General features: G+C 25.0%; 1 protein-coding gene across 1 annotated transcript; it reads left to right on the top strand.

Annotated features, from left to right (window-relative positions):
* Window positions 1-18,381: 18,381 nt before the first annotated feature.
* Window positions 18,382-23,777, top strand: LOC112591973 (interaptin-like). The gene is given in 7 exon segments (XM_025335937.1): window positions 18,382-18,542; window positions 18,603-18,756; window positions 18,831-20,716; window positions 21,062-21,719; window positions 21,806-22,008; window positions 22,123-22,369; window positions 23,589-23,777. Coding segments are annotated over 7 exon segments (3,498 nt in total).
* Window positions 23,778-27,215: the final 3,438 nt, after the last annotated feature.

Below are 27,215 nucleotides of genomic sequence, written 5' to 3'. Positions count from 1 at the left end.
TATTCTTAACAGTAAAAACACCAAATAATAAAATTAAAAAAATATTTTAATGACGTAACTTTATGTTATAATTTTATCTTTTATATCATATTTTAAGATTTTAATAATAATGAATAATAACTTCTTCACCGTACATAGTAACCGAAATCTCTAAAATGTTTAGGTATTCACTATATTGACGGAAAGAAACAAACATTCCAACTACAACATTATATTATCACATAACAATAAGACAGCATATATTTTATTGTTAAGTCATGTGTTTACTTAACGGTAAATATATCGTTTTTTATCTTACCCTAAAGACGAATAAACGAAACTACTGAATAGAAAGATAGCCAGGCCTTTCTAAAAGGACAAAAGATAAAACTTCACAGGGAAGTCAAATTAAAACATAAACTTGCATTTTTTTTCGCATTAAATTGCTCAACAACTAAATTTTAAATCTAACTTAATTATTTTATGACAAAAGAGTTGGATATATCTCTAAAAACTGTGCTAAGTTTCTAAAAAAAGTATATCTAATTCGTTGGTTGTAAGGCCTTTAGTACATATATAAATCAGTAAAATGACTAAGAATGAATATTTTTGGGTTTTTGCAGTTTCAAAGCTTTTATCTGTTGAATTCAGTTGAAATAAATAAGAATGGTTTTAAACAACTAACAAGAAGAAATATCAATTAAAAAAAAAAATAAAATCATTTATCTTTCAATTAAATTTATTGAACGCCCATCTTATTGGGAGTGTTTTACAAAACCTTTTTGTCTTTATCTAGGTAATTATATTAGTTTTTCACGTAGGCCATTCCTACTCCTAAATATCATAAATTTAGTATATTAAAAATCAACGAAAAATTGGAAATATTTTTCAAAAAGTTCAAGTAGGGAGTGACGTAAATAAATTATCCTGGGAAGAAAATTTTAAACAGAGTAATGTTCTGATGAATTTAAAGACACAAAATTTATGAAACGAGATTTTAATTTAAACTTTAACTTTTAATTTGTCTCTGTTTATGGAGTTTAGTATTTAATTTGTAAATTATTAAACATACATTTTCTATTTGGGAATATTAGTATTTAATATTTTTTCATTTTTCTACGGCCGTTAATTTTTAAGACTATACAATAAAATTTTTAAGAATGTGAAGTAAAATGTTTTAAAAAATGTATATGTGATTTCTATGTTCATCAATATTGAATTTTATTATTTATAAGTAAACGGTAAATTAAATATAGCTACAATAATACAAATTAAAAAAATATTGAAATGTAGCTGTGACCAAGAGTAACTTTTTTTATGAATAAAATTGCAATAACAAATTGAGCGAATAATTTTGTTATGATTTTATAAATTAGCAATAAATACAAGCTATCTAAGTAATATCATTAATATTTATTTCTTAAAATGTATTGAATAAATATTTAGATAGTTATGCATAATTAAAATTTTCATTATTATTTAATATAATAGATGATTTAAAACTATGTGATGAATAATAATTATATTGTCAACAAAATTAAGTAATTAATTAATTTTTTTTTTGCTAAAAATAGATTTTTTTTTAAATCAAAAATTGTTTTTTGTTAGCGTTATATTTACTAAAAATTAAAGAGTTAAAATATTTAGTTTTATGTTAATAAACGTTTAACAATTAATGTACGCATATTTTATACTTGGAATTAGTATAATATTATGAACTCCATTAATTTATTAAGATGCATGCTATTTTTTTCTTTAATATTATTATTATGTGGGGGTGTAAAAGGGCTCAAGTATAAGACTATCCAACAAAAACTTCAATAATTTATAAAAATTAATTAAAAGATTATTAATTTATTATATAATATAATTAATTAATTCTTTAGTAAACAACTCTTGTGTAATAAAATATTTAATATTTATTTTTAGCGTGGTTCTACAAGAACCACCCCAATTTATTGTTTCAGTGTAAATAAATTATTTTGTAAAATAAATTTTATTATTTTTAAATAACGTTTTATTCGCCAAGTACAGTATACCTATCAAAAAACTTAACGCAGCAGTCGTTTATTTATTTTTTTAAATTCATATTATTGTTGTAATTTTTAGATTACAAAAATGAGTAATGACGCATTACATTATACAATAAGCCATAATACGGCAATTATTTTATCACTTATCAGTCGTTTTTTCAATAAATTCATTAGTTTTTTAATACATCTTTGTTGCATAATTTTAAATGATTATTCACAATGTTTAAACAATTATATTTATATTGTTCGGTATTCAATGTTTTACATTTTGTATTCTGGCTGAAGTGATGAATGAATTGATTTTGCAATGATATGAGTTTTTTCTTACTTTTCGCTTGGAAAGTGAAAATACAGCCGTATTACACCGATTTAAAATCTTTTATTTCGTAATCCAATAGTACTAATTTCAACCAATTTTAGATTTTCAATTCTTAGAAAAAATATTAGAGCCTGGTGTACTCAAACATCGACTCTGTCGATCACTGCACCGACATGATTTTTTTCTCTGATTGCTCTACAGTTACCAGTGCCGTTGATTTTACTTCTTATCTACGTTATAGTAATTTTATTTAAAGCATCAATTTGACGAGATTTATACGGATTTTTTAAAAGTATTTGATTCAATCTACTTCGGTGCCTTGATTTATTTCCTTGGCCAACTTGAGTTGGCGAAATGGCGAGCCAGTCTTATCTTGGATTAAGTTTTACTTAAATAAACGTTGCCAGTTCATTAGTCTAATTGGTAAAATCTTCAAACAGAATCTGGCGTTGCTTAAAGTAATAGCTTAGATCCCTTACCTTTCAATGTTTTAATTATTACCTATTCAGCAGTAATTACTCTATGTCGTGTTATGCTGCGTTAAGTATAAATAAAGAAAATAGTTAACATATATTATAAATATTTTTCACAATCTTAAATTGTAATGATGTAATAACTAATAAGTAATAACTGTATAACATTAAAAAAAATTCACATACATTTATCGAATTCTAGTTTATCCCGTACATATTATATTTTTCCCGAAAAAACACTTTCACTTTTTTACAATTTTTTTATTTTTTACTCCTAATAATTTTTATTTTTTTTACAACTTTTTTAATTTATTTCAGTAAAAAGTAAAAACCTAATATATTAACTATTACGAATGTAAAAATAAAAAAAAAATAAAAATGAACCTAGTCGATCCATACAATTTTAAATTATGCACTTACTAATAAACGGCATTTATATTTTAATAATATATATATAATATATAGATTATCAATAAGTTGATTGTTGAGTTATAAAAGAAAAAAATTGTCTATTCGTATTGTACCTATATTTAAATGTACGTTAAACGTGAATTCTATGCATTAAATTGTGTATAATACTTAATATCAAGGATACCCTTAAAAAACTCATCAAGGAGGTGCATAATAAAATCAAATACAAAAAAAAAAATGCATTTAAAAAAAGTTTGTTCTTTACAAAATAATATAAAATAAGGACAAAAATTACGTGAGAAAAAATAATGATAATCTAGTCAAAATATCAATTAAATCTCGATTTAAACAATAATAAATATTATGGTTTTCAAAATTATACTTCAAATTCAAGGAGGGGGATAAATCCCTCGTCTTGCTCCTCCTTCTTCGATTGTAATATTCACTTTCCGGGTCGTCGCCTATAGAAGACAATTGTTAAACGTTCAAAATATATACACCATACGACATAATAATATAATCGCGTGCTGTGTGTACACACTATGTACGACGTATTATATTATAGAAGAAACGCCTATACCGTGTACATGTTCATCATATCTTCATTTGATGAATACGAAAAATGGCGACGTCGTAAATACGATTTAGGTGTAGGTAGGCACGAACCGCGTGCGCAAATACCTATATAATATATTTAATGTACTTTTGAAAACATATTTTACCTTCCGAGCTTAGTAAAGGTGTCGACTGTCGAGATAACAATAATGGATTTTCGGGTTGTTAATACTCACTGCACGTTTATTATGTATATACGCAGTAGTCGCATATAATATAATAATGTAAACGATTGGGGCGGGGTATTCAGATTTATATAGGTACATAATATTACATTAATATATATTATGTGTACAGAATATTATTATTATTATTATTATTTCGATTACACACAAGTGATGTCAGTAAGTGTGTGTGTGTGTGTGTGTGTGCGTGTGTGTGTCAATAATATAAAGTGTCACGAAAACTGCGACGTTGTCGCTGTGCGCGCACCGGTACAGCTATAGATGTTGTGTTATAATATTATGAATGTATTAAAGTGAGTGTGCGGAGGGCTGGAAATCCGATTGCGGTGATGTAGGTACCGTATTACAAGTCAGCTGCCATGCTGTGTGCTCAATCGTTTTTCGTGCATTGTCATAATAGTTGTGCATGCAGTTTTCTTCTATGTTATCATGATATTTTATTTTTTTGATAAATTAATCGTACATCGCACGTTTATTCGCTGAAATAGACAACAGAATACTAATGCGTTATACGCAGACTGGCCATGTTCCCGTTGATATGAAAGACGAATCGTTTCGAATTTCGTTACCACTATACCTCCTTTCGCCTATCAAAATAGGTACATAAAATTGAATATCCGAACGATAAAAAAATAATAATAATAAATACTAATAAAAACATTTGTATAATACCGATTTATATTTCACAGTCATTAATTAAAATTTTGAACATTTATAAGCACAGTGGTGTATTTATTAGAGAGGGGAGTTCACGCCCCAGAAATATGCAAAAAAGCATGTATAATATAGGGACAATCTCAGAAAAATCGTGGGTTGGTGTGACTAAAATTATTTTTATATGATGACTTTTTTTTTTTTTTGCTATCTATGCACCTCTTTCATGGAAAATTTCTGGATATGTCTCTTTCACTATTATGACACCCCTCCCCTAAAAAACACAAGTTTTTTAACACGCTACTGTGTAAACAAATCCCATGACTTATATCAACCCAATTTATTGTGCTCTTATAAATCTTAAAATTAAAGTCATGATAAAATTTTTATTACTTTTTTATTCTAATCGAATAAAATACTTAGTTTTTATTCATTAATAATACTTGGTTACAAGTAATTGTTATTCTGATTTAACCATTTTAACCTGATATGAATAATATTCGTTGAATACTTTAAAAATATATTTTTTCTATTTTATCCTGGACGAAAACAAATGATATATAATTTATAAAAACGAGTTTAATTAATATTTTTAATTTACCGTGTATTACATAATATTATAAATAAAATCGTATTACCATAAAACTCAATCATATATTTTATTAAATTAAATTATTGAGAGTTGAAATTGCGTAGATATTGTTTCAAATAATAGATGATGCATTATATTATAAAACTAGCGATTTGTGTAGTTAACCTAATTCTTTAAGATCAATAATAATAAAAATACATATTTTTTCCTATAACAGAGTTAAAAATCTACTTAAATGAATAATATATAATGTACTGCTGTGGTTGGGGTAAAAATTATTTTTCCTTAACCATCCTAACTATTTAAGTTTTTGTAAGATACAATTTTATATTGAAAATTATTCTACTATTTATAGTTTTTTTTAATTGCCATTAGATATCGATCAACTGGAATTAAAGAAAATAAAACTCAAACAAAACATTAAAAACCGTTCGACGTAAAGTCATTCACTTATAAACAATCATTAGCGTGTATGATCTATAAAAATATTTTATATATGTATATATAATTATAAATATAATTAGATTATTTATTGCAATTAAGTTATAATTTTGTAAATAATGAAATTTTAAAAACAATGTACAATATAAATATAAATTATAAACAAAATAAACAGTTAAACAAAGTAGGAAGTGAAAAATATTACTTTCAATTTTAAAAAGAATGATATTAATTTTTATCTTGGTATTTATTACGGGCCAACGGGCGATAATAATAATTGGTTTTGGATCTGAAAATTTATTTTATTAATAACTAAAACGCCTGCAATCAAGTTTTTTTTTCTGTTGACCAACTAAAGTCAAACATTAATTGTATAACGTGAGTTATTTTCATTTAAAACAGTTTCCTTTAAAATGGATAGCGTTCCACGAAATAGATGTGACATAATATAAACTAGCATAAATTTTTTAATTTAATAAACTGTGTTCTGCATAATTGTACTTGGTATGCATTTCATTATTCCCTTTTTTCTTTGCATTATTAATTTTTAAAATATCATATCGTACACTTTAAGTTATTAGAGACTTATATAAGGCGTATAAAATATTTATCAATAAGCTGTGGCTATAATGATCAATTTGTACAATAAACTGTATTTTACCAACTTACTGACTTATTACCATAATATTTATTCTATTTTACTATTAAAATCGATATATTTAAAGAAAACTACCTATGAAGTGAACAAATGAATTTCGTAATGTTCTAGAACTAAAATATTGATTAAATATTTATTTAAGTAACATAATTAGAGTAAAAATTACTGTTATTTTCAAAAATTCGATTACATAATGTGTATTATATATAACACCGATTACTTAATGTTACACTTCAAATAAAAATAACTTTTTTTTGCAATTTATTTATTTATTTATTATCATCACAACGGAATGACAACATAAAAATACAAAAATAGATAAAAATATATATCAATGTGAAAAAGTTTGATAATATTTATTATCGATAGATAAGAGTAAAATAATTGCAACGTATAAAACAAAATTAAGTGTTCCAACAAAAACCATAATTAATTTTAAAAAGAAATATCCACATTAGCAACTTTCATAATGTAAGTGATCGGTGCGTTATTAGTAATCATGTATTATTATTTGCGATGTAAGATGAAACGAGAGAGGGAATAAAGGAGTTAATGTGGCATATTGAAACTTTGAAACAAACAAGATATAGTTAGGGGTGTATTAGGGGAGTTAATTTTCTCTGCAAGAATATTTTAGAGAAAAGATGGATTGGATTTATATTTGCAAGACTAGACAGCCCGATTGAGTAAAGAATTGTTAAGTAATTATGAGGAAGGTGAGAGATGTTTAATCTATAACACGTAGCTCGAAAAGATTTTCTTTAGACTCGTTTGAAAATACAGAAGCACACATGGAGGTGAGATCTCAACCCCCGTCCCCTCCCTCCTCCACACCATACTCTAAAGTAGGATATTTATATAAATAATATATAATATGCCATTAAAGTTTTATTCAAATATTCACAAACACGAGTTAATTTTTGATTATAATTCCTTGCAAAATCAACAAACGATGCTATTTATAAACAAATCAATAAAGATATAAATTCATTAGATATACTGTGCGTAAATAATTAATATAATTTTATAACACAATAAAACTGTATGAACGTATGACAAACACCGTTTCCCATCAAAAATTCAAAATCGATCGAAATCGTATGAGCATATATCCACCTACATATAAAATTATATATATAGAGTTGTGGAACCCGCGCACACAAGTTCTTATATTATACGTACAATATAAAGTATATCAATTCACTTTATGCATGAGAGAAGGTAGCATAAATGCAGTTCTCCTTATGTCACCATAACGACCATTTTTATTTTTCCGTATAAATTGTATAGTATTGTATATTTATATATATATATATATGACTCGTATGGTGAATGCAACTATAGATTATTGTAGGAACTACAATCTGTAGCATAATATGCACTTGTACTAAACTTGTATAGCTGTATGTATGCAATTTAAATGTAATAATAACACTATTAGACAAAATATACATTTAGAGTACGCACTACACAGTGTATCAGTTGTGTAATGGCGGGAATGGAAGAAACAACGTTTTATCATACGTTTTTTAGAAAATAAATTATCTCATCGGGTAACTATGTTTTAAGCATTTTTTTTTTATTTAAAAGTTGGGCGTATTTTTATGAATTTTGCACTATCTTTGAAGCAATATGAAATATTTTCTGATAGAGAATGAAAATAATACAATCTAGTTAATAATTTTACATTCAAAAATAGGAAATTCTAATCAACATTATTGATTTTGTGTTTGTTATTATTTGAAAAAAAAATAAAAATAATATCAAAATAAAGGTATAAACTTCACATTTGTAATTTTAGTTTTTGTAAAATTCACATTAATATCTTTCTCACTTCTCAATCAGAAGCTAGGTTCCTTATAAATTTTTTTATAGAAATTTCATAATACCGTAAATAATCCAATTATTTGTTTTAACAGTTTTAAATTTAAACATTAATGAAATTGAATATTTAAACGAAAATTAACGATTTTTTATCAAACGATTTTGATTAGTTTGTGATAATTCAAATAATAATAAGCGTAGATACTATTTTAATTATTTAAGTATTAATATTATTATAATTTTCTTTACTCACTAATATCATCAAAATATTTAGAATCTTTTTTAGCTTTAAATATCACTGATTTATCAATATAATTATACGAATATTAGATATAAGTCATAAGTGTTATAACGATTCTACTTACTTCTGGTAAACTATTCTTGGAAATAGATATTGTTCCAGCCGTCTTTACACCTTAAAATTATTTTATAATGCAGTTCATATGATTCATTATTAAATAGAAAATACTTAATACCTCGAGTATGTTTTCATAACCAACAAAAAATTATGTTCGAAAACCTTTTATAAGATATAAAGTTTTCTTTTAGTTATTATAGTTACATTTATCATGAATATTATTATAATTTGTTGTCACAAAATCATTTTTTTAAGTCATTTAAACATTCAGTTATGCATACAAAGAGATTAAAATAGTCGATTACCATTAGATATACGTGTATTCATATATTATGATTTTTCAAATTTGATATGCGAATAAAAAGTTTTTAAAATCAATCAACTATTGAAAATACACCGACAACAGATGAATAAAACACAATCTTGATTGAAATTTAACAGAAAAAGTATATTTAAAACATTAATAGTTTTACATTGTCTTTGAAATTGATTTTTTGCCTATAAATAAATAAAGTTACAATTTATATTTTTTTTTATAATAAACAAGATAGTATTACTTAAACTTTTTTTCTGTATTCTCTAAGTAATGTCGTGGTTAAATTTGCTTGCAAATTTTATATGAATTATTTATATTCCATTTTTTATTATTTTTTTTATGAACACAAAAAGTTTTTTAATATAATAATAATTGTTGTACGTTTTGATTATTGACATTAAAGAAAAATAAGTAATATAACATAAATAATGAAGTAAAAAATAATAAGCTTTTTGCTTAACTTTTAGTAATAATTATTAGTACCTAACCCTATTAATATTCTCAGCGTCTATCTCACTCAAAATTAATTATCAAAATATTATAAAATATCAAAAATAAAAACTAAATACTAAATTAACATAATCAAATTAAATGAATAAGTTTTGATTTTTATATTTTATATTTTATATACCTAAACTTAAACTTATCAAAATTAAATGTGTACATAATAATATACTCATAAATAATTATAATAAACATTGATACGCAAAAAAATAATAATATATTAACGATTTTTAAGGCAATTTAAGATTAATGTTTTTAAAATAAAAATATATTTTATTTTAAATAACCTAGCCAATATAAAATTATATATAGCACAATGTTTACTTTACTAATCAGTAATTACACACTTAGTTTTTTAAATGATTTTATATTATACATTTTTATTTATAAGTACGTATGTTGTAATATATATATATATATATATATATATATATATATATATATATATATATAAATCGAGGATTATACAGCATTTTGATTTTTGAGTATACTACTTTCGCAGAACTATTTTTCAAGTATAATATTAAAATAAAATAAAAATATCAAAATTATTTAGTTTTTTGAAGTGATGAGTGATATTTTTTATATAGCAAAACTGAAATTTAATATAAAATGTATAAAACAATTTTATTTATTTATTTATATTATTTGTTTTCGTATCAGCTGTTTTATTGCATAGACTATATTCATATCTTAATATTGTGTAGGTTTTATAATACATTATATTAATTTTGATACATTTAACCCATTTCATTATCCCCACATCACTATACTGAAAGTATCTATACATATCTGTTATACTAAATTATATTCATGACTATAATTTTCAACCTCGTTTGATACATCTATAAATTGCACTACTACTGTTACAGTAACTACAGTGGCGTTTTTATCACCTTATTAGTTTTGTAGGTTTTACAATCCGAAAAACTGACCACTAAGACTATAAATCCAACTCAAAACCGTCTAACTTTCACTTTGATATGAATAAAAAATAAATAAATTGTACACCCGAATAAGTAAGGAATGATGAAATCACGATCGTTATATAAAATTTAGGTATATTTAAATATTTGAATTTGAATGCAAAATTGTGATTTGTTGTCCACTTATATCATATTATGGAAACGAAAACTGTTGCAGACTAAAATTAATTGTTTTCAAAACAATAAAGCTCATCATAAATTAAAATCAATATTTTTAAAATATTATTTGCCTTGTTAAAATACATTCCACATTAACTCATTAAAGTAGATTCGAAACTCACCGTTTATAAAGAATTGTGTGAATGGAAAATATTTATGTTGAGTATATTATATTAAATTAATACATTAAAGATTAAATACATTTATATATACATATACAAGCCATATCAGGGAAAAGGCAAGATTAAAAAAATCTTTAACATGAGAAAAAATGCATTTCTGAGTAAAAACCAAGTGTAAATTATATTTTATCATAAGTGCCAATATTGAAATCCTACTTTTTAGGAAGTTATGTCTGTTTGGTATTGGCAATCGATAACAATTTGTCGCATCAGGCATCAGCAATTAAGATAAGAATAAAACGAACGACGATAGAAAAGACAATAATGTTAATCTATTCACTATTAACAGCTGCAACCGATGCATTGTCAAGCATCGATTATTGAGTGTAAAAATTAGACCAAATTTATGTGAATTTAAAGATTTATTTAAAATTGTAAAAAAGATAAAATAAAATAATTATAAAATATAAACACTTAGATCTGATAATTTAACGTGTTGTATGATTAAAATTATAAAGTTAAAATTTCCGTGCGATTTTTGAAACATTCAATTTTGAATATCCTTTTATACATCTTCATAATCTTAAATTCTTCATAAAATCATAGTAAAATTTTAATTTCAACAATTTTTTTTCATAGAATCTCAAAATTGATTCATTACTTATTTATTTATTATTATTATTTTTATTTTTATTTTTTTTTTTTGGTAGCATTTATGTCAAAATTAACTATAAAATCTTGTAAGTAAATTAATATCAATACGATTATAATTAAAATATCTTCTTCCATATAGTAACGTGTTAAAAAATCATATTAACAGTGAAATGGTTTATTAAAAACTATCATATTACACGTAAACTAATATGGAAGTGTATTCCAATCGAATTTTCTATTTATAAATGAGCAACAAAAATATGTTAGCCTGTACATCATTAACAATATTGTAAAAATAACAGGTATATATTTTTTAAAACTACCTACAGTTTAGTTTAGTGGGACATTATAAAAAGAAACCACGTAAAACTGAGTTAAAAATAGAATAATTGTGTTTGATATATTTTAATATAATTCATAAGCTATTTTATAAATTTATATATTTAACATTTGACTTAACATTAAATTTTTTTATACTATATAATAATTTATTGGTATTGATATTATAAACACAAACAATAATAATAAGGATATAATATAAAGTTGAAGGTTATTATTATTTACATACTAGTTAGTAGTCACATATTACTACTCACGTACTCACAATAACTATGTGTAAAACACATTCAAATTTTTGGTCTCAACTTTATTGCTTGTTAATAGTGTGTGTATAATGAATTAATGTATTTATAATTTATATAGAAAATGCATATTAGTAATATACTAATATAGAAAGTTGAATTCATTTGTGATGAAAACATTGAATTTAATACATTATTAAATCCATTATAGAAGGTATATTCTATTTATACTTATTATTTATAGTCTTTATGTTCTTTCGCTTGACTTCGTCCTCTTATTGATTTTGTTGTCTGCAAAGCGCTACATTGACATTCTCAACAATTAAAAATTCTAAAACTGTTATCTATGTTATCTATGTTCTACAGTGTCCTCCGTAATAAACTTAATAAAATTATAAAGTATTTTTCTTGTGTTTAATTGTTAAGTCTAGGTGTTACAATGTAAAATGTTACAACTTTTTAACTAAACTAAATAAAACATTTACATATTCTCATTATTTAAATTTCATAAAAATGTAAGCAATAAATTCTGTAACAAAAAACTGGAAAATCCTCTATTTTTTCTAAAGCTTTTAACCATAAACGCATATATCATCATTAATAGAAAAAAAAATTGCGTATGTATTTTTGATATTTTTAAATTGCTATATAAAAAATATTTTATGAAGAAATTTATATAATATATATTATATTTTATCAAAGCAAAAAAAAAAAAAAATGGGAAAATCGAAATGTCTATAAATAGTTAATAAATTCAAAATGTTTTAAAAATTATTCGAGTTATAGGTACCAAGAAATAAAATAAAATAGATTTTATCAAAAATTGGGTTTTCTTAAAAACTTCAGTTTTTCTTCAATGTTTTGTTTATTTTCTCAATATTTTTAAAAATACTGGATACTTTAAGTCTATAAAATTAATTTATATTACTTCTAGAACCAACTAGATCTAATTTTCTACTAGAAGCTATTTTAAAGTTAAGTATTGAAATATTCTTTCGACTACTTATCATGTCATGGATGTGCCCAGCAAAACAGGACACTTGCCCCCCTAGAGTTTTAAATTTGTAACCTAATTGTAATGATTTAATACAATAATTACGAAATATAATTATGTACTATAGATAAAATGTATAAAAAAATCTTCATTTATTTTTTAAATTAATTTCCCCTCCTCCTAGAAAAATGTCTTAGGACACCCATGTACCATGTACATACAAACAACAAAAAAAAAAAATTTTTACTTTTGACTCACCGCAATATAAAATTTAGCCAATTTACTTGTTAGAAGCCACTTATCATATGGAATAAAATTTGAGTATTTTTACTAGACCTAAAGTATAAGTGACAGATACAAACTAAAACAAAAATAAATCATACATCCTTGTAAAATCAATATATTTATAGCTTTGTTCAGAATCTAAAATATGAAATTAAGCCATTCGACCAAAGTAAATGCTCGACCATTATAATAACAATAATTATCCTCACTCATTATATTATTATAAATTGTACTCTAAAGCTTGAAATATTATTGTTATTATTCAAAACTTTTTAAAAGCAGTACCATTATGAGCAATATAAACTACTAAAAGCGCCGTTTACAACTTTCATCTTGACTAAAAATCATTATTACAAAATGGGTTATTATATATAACGTTCCAGAAACTTTTAAATTAATTATAAATAGCACTTACGCAGAAGGATCTTATTACACATAGACGTAAGCGTAGTTTATTAATTAATAATTTACATAATAATATATTAACAGTTTTAATTTGCTTTCCCACCAACCACCTCAACTAGAAAATAATTTCGTCGTCTGTTTCGAAATGTGTTATTAGTACATAATATAATAATAAAATTGTGTGATACAAAATGTGTACATATATTCTTATATTATATCACGATTTAACTGTTATTTTTAAATGTATTTTTTTGTAGTGATTGAAAAACATTTATTTAACAATTATTTCTTCTCTGAAACTAAGTCGTCTATATAATTATAAAATTTATAAGAATTTAAACAAAAATGGTTTTAATCATTGTTAGATAAAAAATAGACCAAGCTCTACAAAAATAATAAAATACTTAAATTGTATAGTACAAAGATAGTCCATAATGAAAGACACCAAAATTTAAAATATCCATTCAAAAGAAAAAAAATCAGATACTAAAATAACTAAAAAAAAAAAAAAATAGTTTATAAATTGAAACTATAAGGTTAAATTTTTTTATTAATAAATTTTAATGTTTTTAAATAAGTTAAATTACTGTGTTGTTACTTGTTATGTAATTGATTGTGGGGGGTTGTAATAATTGTTTGCTATAAGGTGTGAATTAGGACTTCATTAGACACTGATTTAATAAATATGAACATACATATAAATTTATCTAGATAAGATAATAGATAATACTTCAAATATTTATCAAGATAATAGATAAAGATAACTACATTTCATATCCACAAAAAATAGATAATTTTTACTAAATTTTAAATTTGAGAAAAATCAAAATGGGATTTTTGATATAAATATAATAGTTACATACACTATATAATTGATAAATCGTATATACATTTGGAAATAGTTTCAAATGTTTTAATTATTGTTTGAATTTCAATTTTTATAGAACAATCAAAAAGTATGTATAAAGTTAACTTCGTATGAACTGTTTAACTGCAAAAGATTGAGAAATAAATTTTGAAAATCCTAATTTCGTATAACCAAGAAAATGATGAAGCTACTTTGGTCCTCGAATCGAGCGACATGATAGTATCTTGAGTACTTTTGCATACTTATAAGATCAAAATTAGAATAACCTGCACGTGATTTAAGCACGCGTCAATTCCCCTAACTACTACGATCGCCGTTGGAAATCAATATTTGTAATAAATATATTATACATGTACTCAATATCGCGTGGGTATAATGGTGTGTTATATACGTCCGGCCGAGAGCGCACACTTAATGCGGTTCGATTATCGCGCGCGGATGAACGGCGCGGTAACCGAACGGAAGAAAAACGCTTTTCTGCGCTGCCACCCCGGAGGTCCGGTCGGCACTAGCGCGTGTGGCTTCTAAGGGCGTGACTGAAGGGGTCGGTGTTCGACCCGACAAACGGCGTTTTTTCGTCCCGCTGCGTCAAGTGTGTGCGATCTCACACGACCGATTTTCAATTTTCTGTAACACACGTAAAAAAAAAAAAAAAACTATCGCATGCGCTCCCCCCCACTATACACACACACACACATACATACGCACGTCAAACGCTCCATCGGACATCATATATATATATATATATTGTATACCGTTATTAGACTGTGTATGTATTGAAATTTTCCGTAAGTGCACATACTATTGTACATTTTTTGTTTTTTAGCTCGTACTTGCAGCGACATAAACGCGTATAATAAATATTATGTAAATCGCGGGTCGTGGTCGCTGTTCGGTTTTATTACGGGGCGATGCTGCACGTGCGCGCATATGGGTACTTTATTCGAGGTAAATCGACCGCGACGATTACACCGTTATTAAAACGCTGTACTGCGACACAGCCGTGTTTTTTCATGCGTTTAAAAGGTCTGGCCAGACGATACCTTTATTTAAGGTTGAGTGAAATATCAAATATCGAAAGAAGAAAAAAAAAAGAGAGTTCTCGGTAAAATAGTTACTTTTATTATTCAAACATGTCTTATAGACATACAGAATACTTACTCAATAATTTTGAAATTAATAAAAAACACAATACTAAAAGACCGGTTGAAAAGACACATAAAAACAAATAAATTCAATAATTATATGATCAACACATAATGTCACATCAAATATTATAATATTTATCGAAGATTTAGATTTAAAATTTAAATTGGTTATACGCATACACATTTTTACGGATGAGCGTACACTCGCTATTACATTTTTATTTATTTATTGAAAAGTCAAAGTGTTCAAGTATTCAAATACTAATTATTTATTTATACTTAAAATAGTATTTATATTAATAAAACACCGTTAAAGATATATATTTTTATGTACGACACTTTCCAACCGTGATTTTATTATGTATTAATTTTTTGAGATTTTTAGCACAATTTTTTTCAGCATAAGTTGTTTGCTATCGATTTTTAATTTTTGAAACCGGCACTATTCCTATGTTGTTGCTGTCCAATTGCGCTCGAAATCGATGTATACAACAACTAGCTCTTTTGAAATTTCAAAATATTTCAAATTATAATGTATGCGATGAATGCTCACTATAAATCTTTATTTTCATTATACATTTTTTACGATAAGGCTTTACGCATATATTATTTTCTATAGTTTAAATTACTTAAGTTTGTTAACTTGAAAATTGGCCAATTACATGTACAATAGACGCTGCTTAGAAGACTCGCGTGGATATAAGATTTAGTCGCTCAATAGACTCAAAATCATTAGAACAGCCCGGATTTATCTAAACACATTATGAAAAATTCGGTTATAAGACTCACCATTTAGTTTATAAAAGTCAAATTTCGTAAAAGAAAAACGGAAGAAAATAAATATTTTAATGGTTTCGATTTCTTTAATTTTTTATTAATATGAAATAATTTTTATAATAATATAATTTTACTTGTTTTTTAATCATAATTTTTTTCATTTATTCATTAATAAGTAATATGTAATATCATTGAGTATATATAGTATATATACTCAATGATAATATGTATGTATTTAAGTAAATTAAAATAAAAGCAAAATAATAAAATAAAATTCATATGTATTTTGTTTTTTTTTCTACTTCACCTATAAGATTCATTTTGTGCTACTCCCTAATTAAGCCATATATAAGTGGTGTCCACTGTATTATAATAGTTCAGAAATTTTAAAGCAATGATAAATATTTTTAAATGATGTATGTATTTAATATGCATACTTGAAAGATAAGGACTAAAAATACCTAACTACGGTAAATACATGAAATAATTTGTTAGCAGTCTAGTCACTTATTATCTCTGTATTGACTTTTAATAATCATATTATATCGTAATATTTCAGTATAATAAACTACTATTATTTTTCACTAGGCGGGTATCAAAGGAATGAGGATAAATATAGTTAAAAATCTAAATCTTATTATTATGATTATCAACTAAAAATTACATAATATGTACTATGTCAGTAGTGAGATGTTATTTAAAGTGTCACCGACACGTTATGCTTATGCAGTTGTGTATATTGCCGATTATTTATCAAACAAATAAAAAATAAAATTTGGTTTTTGACACGTTCAAATGTTAAATTAAATCATAAACGTTAGATACGTATGCATGATTTCTTGACATTTTAACACATAATAATAGAGAACATAAAAATTAATTATTTCATTCTTCTATTGAAAATTAGTAATTAAAACAAAATATATCCTAAAAATATTCACGTCAATCCATGAAATATTTACATAGAACAAATTATGTTTCCATGTTGACCAAAAACCTACTACCTATAAAATTTAGTCAATTTTACTGTGCCAATATTTTCTTTTTCCTTTTGACTTATTTCTCTACTCATATCCTTTTATCCGATGTAATTTCCTCATTTTCTATTATGCTGGAGTGATCGTGTTATTTTGTCAATGAAAATATTTTCTCACCTCAGGCAGTTGGTATTTCCGGCCTACAGTCTGGAGTCTCGTTTATTTATTTTGTTAAGCCTTAAAATTTAAATAGATCTTATTAACGGACAATATAAATACGCATACAATTATATTATAGTATCACTTCTATTGCTCAAAATGCTTTTTAATTTAAAATACATTAAATAATATTGTAAGCTTAATTAATATTCATTTAAAATACAAATATATACGATTTATACCATATTATTATTATTAATATTATTACTATATATTTTATTTCAATTTATTATACAAAAAAATAAATAAATAAATAAGAATACAGAAAAAATAAATACAAATATACATAGATCACTTAATTGAAAAATGTAGAAATATAGTATTACTTATAGATTATGATATTTTATAAGTTCATTAAAACTTTTGATCAAACCCAGTTACAACTAAAGTACATGAAATTCATACATTTGCTTCATGTAAATTGTTTAAAAGTATGATTATTATCAATATTAATTCCTTTTCTTGTTATGTCAAATCTAGAACGTCAATAATAATATCACTGAATAAAAAAAACAAATAGTCTGTGATAATATTATATAAATATATTGATTGTAAATATAAAGTAATCAATAATTACTAGTATCATTGTCTATGTATGATCAATGGTACTACTAATATAAATACATTTTATATAAACTTTTTAAAGTTGCCTAATGTCGTTTAATTTTTAAGACAGAATAATTGTTTATACTAGCGCTTATTTCAATTTTTAAATTTCTATAGAAACTAATTATTATAAAATAATACGTGAAACATGTTTGGTTTTAAAATAAAAAAAAATTTATTGGTTTTAAAATGAAAATTGTTTTACGTAATTAAAACTTATTAATTGCAATAAATTGCAATGAATTATTATATTGAAGCGGAATGTTTACGCAGTTATAATGACTTAGTTGTTAATTATAATAAATTATTTAGTACAAATTCGTATTTAAAAAAAGAAAACAAACACTTACAAGTAAACATAAGAACACATTCAAAATTATTAGAAGACAGAAAATATCGGTAACATTATTGATGGATAACTAAATCTAATGTTTAATACATATATATAATTTATTACAGTATTTTTGATATAATCCAAAATCAAATCGAACGTGAAAAATGTTATATAGAACAAATTGAACGGTTAAAATGTAAATTGTGTACAAAAGGCAATGACATAAAGACGCTGAAACATAAACAGGACCTGAACAAGAAACAAATTGACAAATATCAGGCATGTTTATTTTATATTGTACATACATATTATAAGTAATCGGAAAAAAAGAATACAATTGTTGTTATGTTTAGAAAGAACTAAATTTGATTAAAGAAAAATACCAAAATCAACTTTGTAAAATCGTAAATACTTGTAAATGCTGTTCGAGTATTGATAACAAATCAGAAAAATCAACGGTAGATTCAACATGTTCATGTGAAGATAAGTTATCGGTAAATTCAAAATGTTCAAGTAAAGATAAAATATCAGTAAATTCAAAAAGCTCTTGTGATGATAAATTGCCGGTAGATTTGAAATATTCATGTAATGATAACTCAACAGAAAATGTTTGCGAGGTTAAAATCTATAGTGACGTGCAACAGTTACTGCTTGCTATTGATGCATACTGTAATTCAAAAACGTTATGTATTTCAATACTAATGTTATTAAAACAATCAAAGACGACTATAAGTAGTTTAATTGAAGATAATGATATCAGTAACAATGCTCTGAAACAATGTCAAAGTGACCTTGCTTGTTCTACGAACAAATTAAACGAACAACAAGACATGTTAGAAAAAAAAGATTCTGAGATATTTACAATGAGATCAGATTTTACTATTTTGATAGACGAATTAAAAGAAATATTAAAACAGAAATCAAATTTGGAGAACAAACTAAGTCAAGTAACAGAAGAATTGTCTTCCACGACTGAGAATCATGAACAATTATTACACAAATTTGAAGAGCAGAAAGAGGAATTAAACACTATGAAATCGTGTTCAAAGACAAAACTCTATGCTGATGAATGCATATCAAAAGAAGTCTGTGAAAAAACACAAATACTTTCAGACGATATTAAAATTATAGATGGATTGGAAAATAAATTACACAGTATGGAACAACAGTTAGAAGAAACAGAACATTTGAAAACAATTTGTGACAACCAATGTAAGGACCTATGTACACAAAATGAGGAATTGAAGAACAAATTAGAAATAGAAAAAAATAATAACATAAAATATGGTTATAACATTGAAAATCTCTGTAAACGAATTCTTAAATTTGAAGCCATAATTAAAGCTCTTGAGGTTCAAAACAAATTATATATAGTGGACATTTCTGAACTAAAGGAAAACAAATGTGTCGCAGAACAAAAGTTCAATGAAATAATAAATGAACTAAATTACACTATTGAACAACTAAAAAAGGAATTAGCTATTACTAAATTAAATTCTGAAGATTATGAAAAATGTTTAAAAAATTTGATCGAAGAAGAAAAAAAATATTCTGAACAAAAAATTAATTCATTAAACAATAATATTCAGAACTTAGAAACTGAACTTAAGTATTATAAATGTCAATATGATTCATTAATGACGAAAAACCTGTTAAACGAAAAAGAACTTTCGCAATTTATTGAGAAGATTCAACTGCTACAAGCTCGAGAATTTGAATTGAACAAGGAAAACGAAGAAAATAAAGAACGCGTATCAATGCTATGTGCAACTGTAGATGCTATGAAAATAGAACTAGAAGAAACAATACAGAAAAACAATGAACTAACTTCTCAAAATTGTAATTTAGAAGCGACAAACTTTGTGCACTGTGAAGATATTGATAAATTAAATAATACACTCGTCTGTGTGAGAAAAAATGAATTGTGTGCGCGAAAAGATTTGGTTGTATATAAAGAAGCACTAATGAAAGCGAACGAAGAAATTGCTAATTTAAATTCAGAAATTAATTGCATTAAAAATAAATTAGACATAACTTGTGTCAACTTGACTTGTACAGAACAAAAGCTACAAGACACTGAGTTAAAACTGAACGAAGAAATGTGTTTAAAAGAAAATATCAATGAAAAATATGGTACTATGGTTAAGTGTCTAACTACGAATTGTGACATGGAACAATCAATAAAACCAACTAATCTGAGATCCATCGAATGTCAGTACGAGATAAAAGACTGTTGCTGGTAATTTGCACATTATTATGTTGTTGTATTATATTAATTTTTACAGCACTAACTTTATAATTGACGTTTGGTACGAAAAGTAATTGATTATTTACGTAATTACATGTATCTATATAAATAATATACATTAATTATAAAATATTTATTTCTAATCAGTTTAGAAATACTAATAACTTAAAAAGATATTTTCTTTAATCGACATTAAACAATCAAATCATTAATTCGATAGTTTTGATAATCTTTGACAGTATCTTAAGTTCCACATAAACTTTAATTATATTATAACTTTGACTAATTATTTTTTAATCAATTATGTAGCAACCATTAACTATTTAATATTTTCAGTTTTACTGATGAAAACAACATGTCGTGTAATGTTACTAACGATGAAGTACAGACATTACATTATGAAAATACTTTCTCAACTATTGATTGTAAAATGAAAAAAGAATCTAATCATATAGGACTACAGACAAATTTGTGTTGTCCGGAAATTTGTCCACCTGTTTGTAAAACGGTATCATTGATTATTGAGCAATCTTGTCCAAACGATAATATTTTGTGCTGCCCCGAACCATGTGATGCCAATAAATGTGACCCATGTCAATGTGAATCAAATAACAGTTGTACATGTTCGTGTGAGCCACCACTCAAGACAGCATCACAATTAAATTGTCTTTCGAACGACTGTTTACGTTCTGAAGAATCAAAACTCACGACAACTTGCGATTGTATCACAGTTTTCTTGGAAAAAGAAAATTTAAAATGTCAACTAGACGAGTCAAAACAATTATTGAAACAGTATGAAAAAGACACCGAAAAAAAATTACATGACATCGAAGAAGAACGTTGTAAAAAAGAGCAGGATTTGAATAAATGTTTTGAAAAGGAAAAATCGGAATACCAAACAAATCTGGATAAAGTTACCGCTCAATTGAGAGCATGCAAAGAAACAATAGCGTGCAAGGAAAAAGAGTTGAAATGTTGTCAATCAAGAGGTATAGTAATAATATTAATGTTTACATAAAATGGTTTTAAAAATAATGCATCAGTGTGATAACATGTTTTGTATGTGTGATATTTTAATAGAAAATCAATTAAAAAAAAGATATAGAAAAACTAAAAGAAGCATTAAAATGCAAAGATAAAAAAATCAAAGACAGTGAAAGTCAAATGACTACGTTGAATGATTGTTTGGAAGAGTGCAAAAAACAATTTGTAACTCTTAAATGCTCATTAGAGTTGGAAAAAGCCACTAAATTAGAGTTGAATAAACAATTGGAATCATTGGAGTAAGAATACTGACATTTCGGCACGTTTGATAATTTCAAATAAGTGTCGATATGTTAGGGAATGATATAATATGTACTGAAATTTATTTGTTTTAAATAATTTTACGGTTACAGCGATCAACCCGAAAAGAAGACCGTAAAGAAGTTAAAACCATCTGAAAAATCTATAGTCAAGAACTATCGGAAAAGTGGGTCCGTACGGAAAAAGATATCTAAGAGTAGCGTTCATGAGCAAAAAAAGGTGATGACACCTTGTGAAATGAAAAGAATGAGGTCGGGAGCCGACCGCGAAACGGGATACGACTTTAGTGGAACTGAACTAAAGATGCGTACTTATCGTCGTCATTACACCGGCTATAAAGTATGTTTAACTGCAAATAGTTGTGGACGAAATTCCCCAGATTATTAAATTTTACATAATGGTTGTGAACATGTATTTTGATTTTCACGTACTAACTACGAACGAGAAGTTAACATCTCAAACTGTTTCTCAAAATATTTTCTCACAAAACTTTAAAATTGTTATTTAAATTATAGATACAATACAGATATAAATATTAATACAACGTACACTACACATCAATCTATGCTACCAATTTTACATAAATTAAATCAATAATATTAAAATTAGGTTTTAATTCTGGTGCAAGTATCTGTAGCAAAGCCAAATTTTTGCTTATATAAAATATAGCTATTTTTATATTTTGAAACCAACTTTGAATTATAAACACCGAATTAAATTGAAATTTTATTTAATTAAATAATTAATTAATGAACTTATTAAATTTGCTGGGTGAATTTAATTATACAAATTGAAAATATGATAAATAACACGTGTAATTTAGAGTTAAGAAATAATAATAGTTTTACATAGAATATAAAATATCTATACAGTATATACATTATATTTAGTCTAGTTATAATCTATTATACTCGGACGATTTTAACGAATTATTAAATATTCTTAAATAATATGTTATTAAATGCTGATGGAGCTATTATTCTTTGAAAATAAGAATATATATTCTAAAACCAATTTTCTAAATTTATATATTGAAAGTTTTCATTAAAATAGTTAATAATAAAAAAATATAGTTTTCATTAAAATAAAAAGTTTCTACCTAACCATAGGATCGTCTTTTTATAATACATAAATCTAAGTATTTAAAAATGTAATAAATTACTTTAATTTTACGGATCAAATTTATAATGAATATATTGTTAAAATGTAACATAGGCAGAACTTGCATAGCATCAAAATAGCTTAATTCTCAAACTATTTATGGTGCTGTTTAAGTGTATAAATTAATAGTTAAAAAAAAAAAAAAGTGTTAAATAAATTGTATGTCATATTTTAGCGTAGAAGTAATCAATTTTATATGATAAACGTACTGCCAATCACAAAAAAATATTTTAATTCTTTAAATATTACAACATTCATTTTTTATTTAAATTTAATTTCAAACTAGTTGTGGTAGATAGGTTTAACACTTAATATTCTATTAAAACGTAAAATAGTACTTTTATATGCGTGAGTTATTAGCAGATCGTACTATTAATCACTCGATCCGTTTTGACAGGACATTAGTCGCAGCTGTCCGGATGTTTGCAAGGATTCACAAGGACTCGGAAAAGGCGACCGGGTGACACACGAACTACCAATCGAATTCATCGAATCGTTGCGGCAACAAGTGCGACAAAATGTCGTCTGCGACAACACCAAATGTTTTACGATGGGATGCTGCTACAAATTCCGCTTCCGGCGTTAGGTACTTAGGCATATGTTATTCAGAATGTTAATTGATTGGGAAGTCAGTAAACACTCAAGATCTGGATTTAGTGTAAATGTTATAATGTAATGATTATATGATACGACCGGACCTATTTTAAAACGATATAATACATTAAATATTATTATGTTATACATTACGTTTAAACAAAAATACATACAAGAATATTCGCACTATTTTATTAAATGAAGTAATTTTCAAATTCGTTAGCACAATACTTATGTATGATATTTTATTCACGCAGAATGTACAATTAAGTATAAAACAGTGTACAATATACAGTCGTAGTTACACTTACAGCATAATTTTGGCATATTTATAATATTTGTTAAGTGAATGGTCTGCAAGGCAGGATGTATTTAATATACAAAAATAACGTTAAACTTTCAAATTTCAGAAAAATAAAAAAGAATTCTCGTTTAATGTCGTTTCTAAAAAAATGTAGCAACTTTTATTTATGGAATTGACAATTAGTAATATAAATATACGGATTCCCATCCAATTGTAAAAAAAAATATATAATAAATGACTTGGAACGATTAACTTATACGAGTACAAGCTGCAAAATCCGTGAAAAAGATTCCAAAACTATATTTTTTATATTATTTATAACAATAATTACGCGCAGTAATCTTAAATTATTTTTAACAGTAATTAATTATTATTTTCATCGAATACTTCCATCACACATGTACTTAATATTGTAATATGGTTTATTTAATAATATTGGTAATACTTTCTCACTGATGCTAACTAACATTGAACACCGCGATCAATATATTATTTATGATAAATATTATAACATAACCTATTATTACTGTTTAATGTATTTTTTACTATCAGAATTTTTATCCTCACTCTATATTGAATACTTTAACGCTGGACATAGCTTTGTTTATATCATATAAATTAATAAACTAAAATTACAAAGGTATTAGCTACACAACTTATTCGATATATTGATATATTGATCAGGTAACTCTAATGAACCATTCAGATTATTTGTTAACATCTAGCCCTGATAAAATAATATCTAATATTTTTAACGACTTAAATGGAAATGAACTGCTTCATTCAAAGTTACATGGTCGAGATTGCTCCGCCAATTTTTTTCTTTTTATTTAGTGTCACATTACTATTGTAAGTATATATTTATGTACTGTTTAAAGCGTTTGTATAGAATGCATTTTTAAAACAAAGATATTACATAAATTTAGATTTTATTTGATTACTAGAACTGTCTAGCCAAAATACAAATTTAGTATTTATTTATTTTTTTTTTTCATCATAAACTCGTATTTCTAAAGTTTAAATACTTTGATTTATACAATTTTAAAGTTGATTAGTTTTTTTAATTATAGACAGATATTTGTAAGCGAACTAGTTTAAAATATTATTATCTCTGTAATTTAGCTTATATCTACTTTTTGTACACACTCTATATACACCATTAGTCTAGAACTTCGAATCTAAAGCTTAAATTAAATTTAACAAATTATATGATTTAAAAATGTTTTTATAACAAATTATAGCGTCAGAAACGTGTGCTAGTAGCATAACGATACACAGTCATTGAACTCATTAAACTTTTAAAAAATACTAAGCAAGTAATTAGCATCATTTGCATGCTCATTTTCCAAATTTGTACAGTATTTTTTTTATGAGTTTATTATAAAAACTATGAGAGGGAGGATAGTAAAGTGTTCTATCACTTCTTCCTCTCATTAGTAGAATATTTCTACAAAAAAAATAATTGTAATTAAAAGTTGGTGCATTATTAAATATTAATATCATGAACTCACATGACTATTATTTAAGTTTTTTAAAAAAATAATTGTTTAGTAAGCTATAACGTACTTAGTATAAATTCACGTTTTAGCCTGACACGAAATAGTTGTATTAAAAATTCTCATTTATGACTTGTAATCAAATTAAAAATAGGCGTAGGAAGTTGAAAAGCTGACTATCTTTAGGAAATTGAAATTTGCTTTATTATTTAGTATTGCAGTGGTAAATTTGTTAATATCCAGGAGGAAACCAAAGTGAATAAAAGTCAGTGCTGAACAATCAAAAATACTTAAATAAAAATAAATTGCTTTAAAAAAGCTTTTAATAAAAACGTCAGTCAAAAAGTAGTATTTTAATATAAAACGAGAAACATGAAAATATTGGTTTTTATTTATTAAAAATGGAGAAATTATTTGAAACTTGACACAGGTGTTTCTAGTTTACACCACTATAGTGGGAATAAATTATAATAAATATTTTTGCTTAAGTGAAGAAAATTTTAACAAAAACTATATTTTTGTAAGCATTCTTAATATTCATTGCTTCCCAATAAATTAATAATCGTTTTATACCTGATAAATTGATAATGAATAACGATTTAAGATGTCAGATATAATGTATAAAAAATATATTATGTTATATATGTATTGGAGTTTGAAAAAATACATCAATACCTATCAGTTAAAGTAAATTGTTTTTTTTTTTTTAACGTTTTAATCTTACATCTTTATAATTTATTTTTTTTTATTATTATTATGTATATTTTTAATATTTAAAACTCTACAGATAGAGATTATTCAAGTATTGTGAAAAAACAATAGAAAATCGTGCAGATAATAATTTTTCTCGAGGGTGCAATAACCAACAGCAAAAAATAAGGGACGGGTCGATTAAAAAGTGTGCGTTATTTAAAAACATTCCCAAGGATGTGCATATTATACATTGCACTGAATATCATCAAAATGAATACTGCTTATTTCCATGTTATATTGAAAAGGGCATCTGCATTTCAAATTTACTGATATGTTATCTATATAATATATGTACGCTTATTGCGTCTATGTATAATATTTTTGTTCTGATAAACAAGTTATTTTTTGTTAAAGAAGAAGGTGCTTCGCGTGGTTTGATCGGTTTTAAATAGGTATGCCAATATAAAACACAATAAAGTGAGTTTTTCGTTAAACACTTTTTATTAAAATCTATAAAAACACCAGGGTCTTGTAATTTAGTAACATTTAAGATATACACATTTATATATTAATAACAACGATTGCATGAAATGCATGGTTGAGTTTTAAAAATTAAATACTTTGGTAAAAATAGTGTAATAAAATAATTGAGTGTGGAGTATATTTTATAACATCACGAGTAAAAAAAAAAAAAAAATATATATATAGTAAATAATATGATATATATTACTTACAATACATTTTTCATTTTTCATTGACTCAAATTAATAACAATAATAACAAAATTAAATACTTTTAAATGAAATTATAGCTTTCACTAGTCACGTAAAAATTTAATAAATAATTATTAACAATGAACTTTATAAGTAGGAATTCAGGTATTAAAGTGTTAGATAGTCTTTTGCAAAATGTAAAAACCGTTCGCTCACGAAATTAA

The sequence above is a fragment of the Melanaphis sacchari genome, unplaced genomic scaffold, assembly GCF_002803265.2.
Source record: "Melanaphis sacchari strain LSU unplaced genomic scaffold, SCAv2.0 Contig14_pilon_pilon, whole genome shotgun sequence".
NCBI classification, from domain to species: Eukaryota; Metazoa; Arthropoda; class Insecta; order Hemiptera; family Aphididae; genus Melanaphis; species Melanaphis sacchari.
Note: the sequence above shows the minus strand (reverse complement) of the source record. Positions and strands in the feature narration are given on the sequence as shown.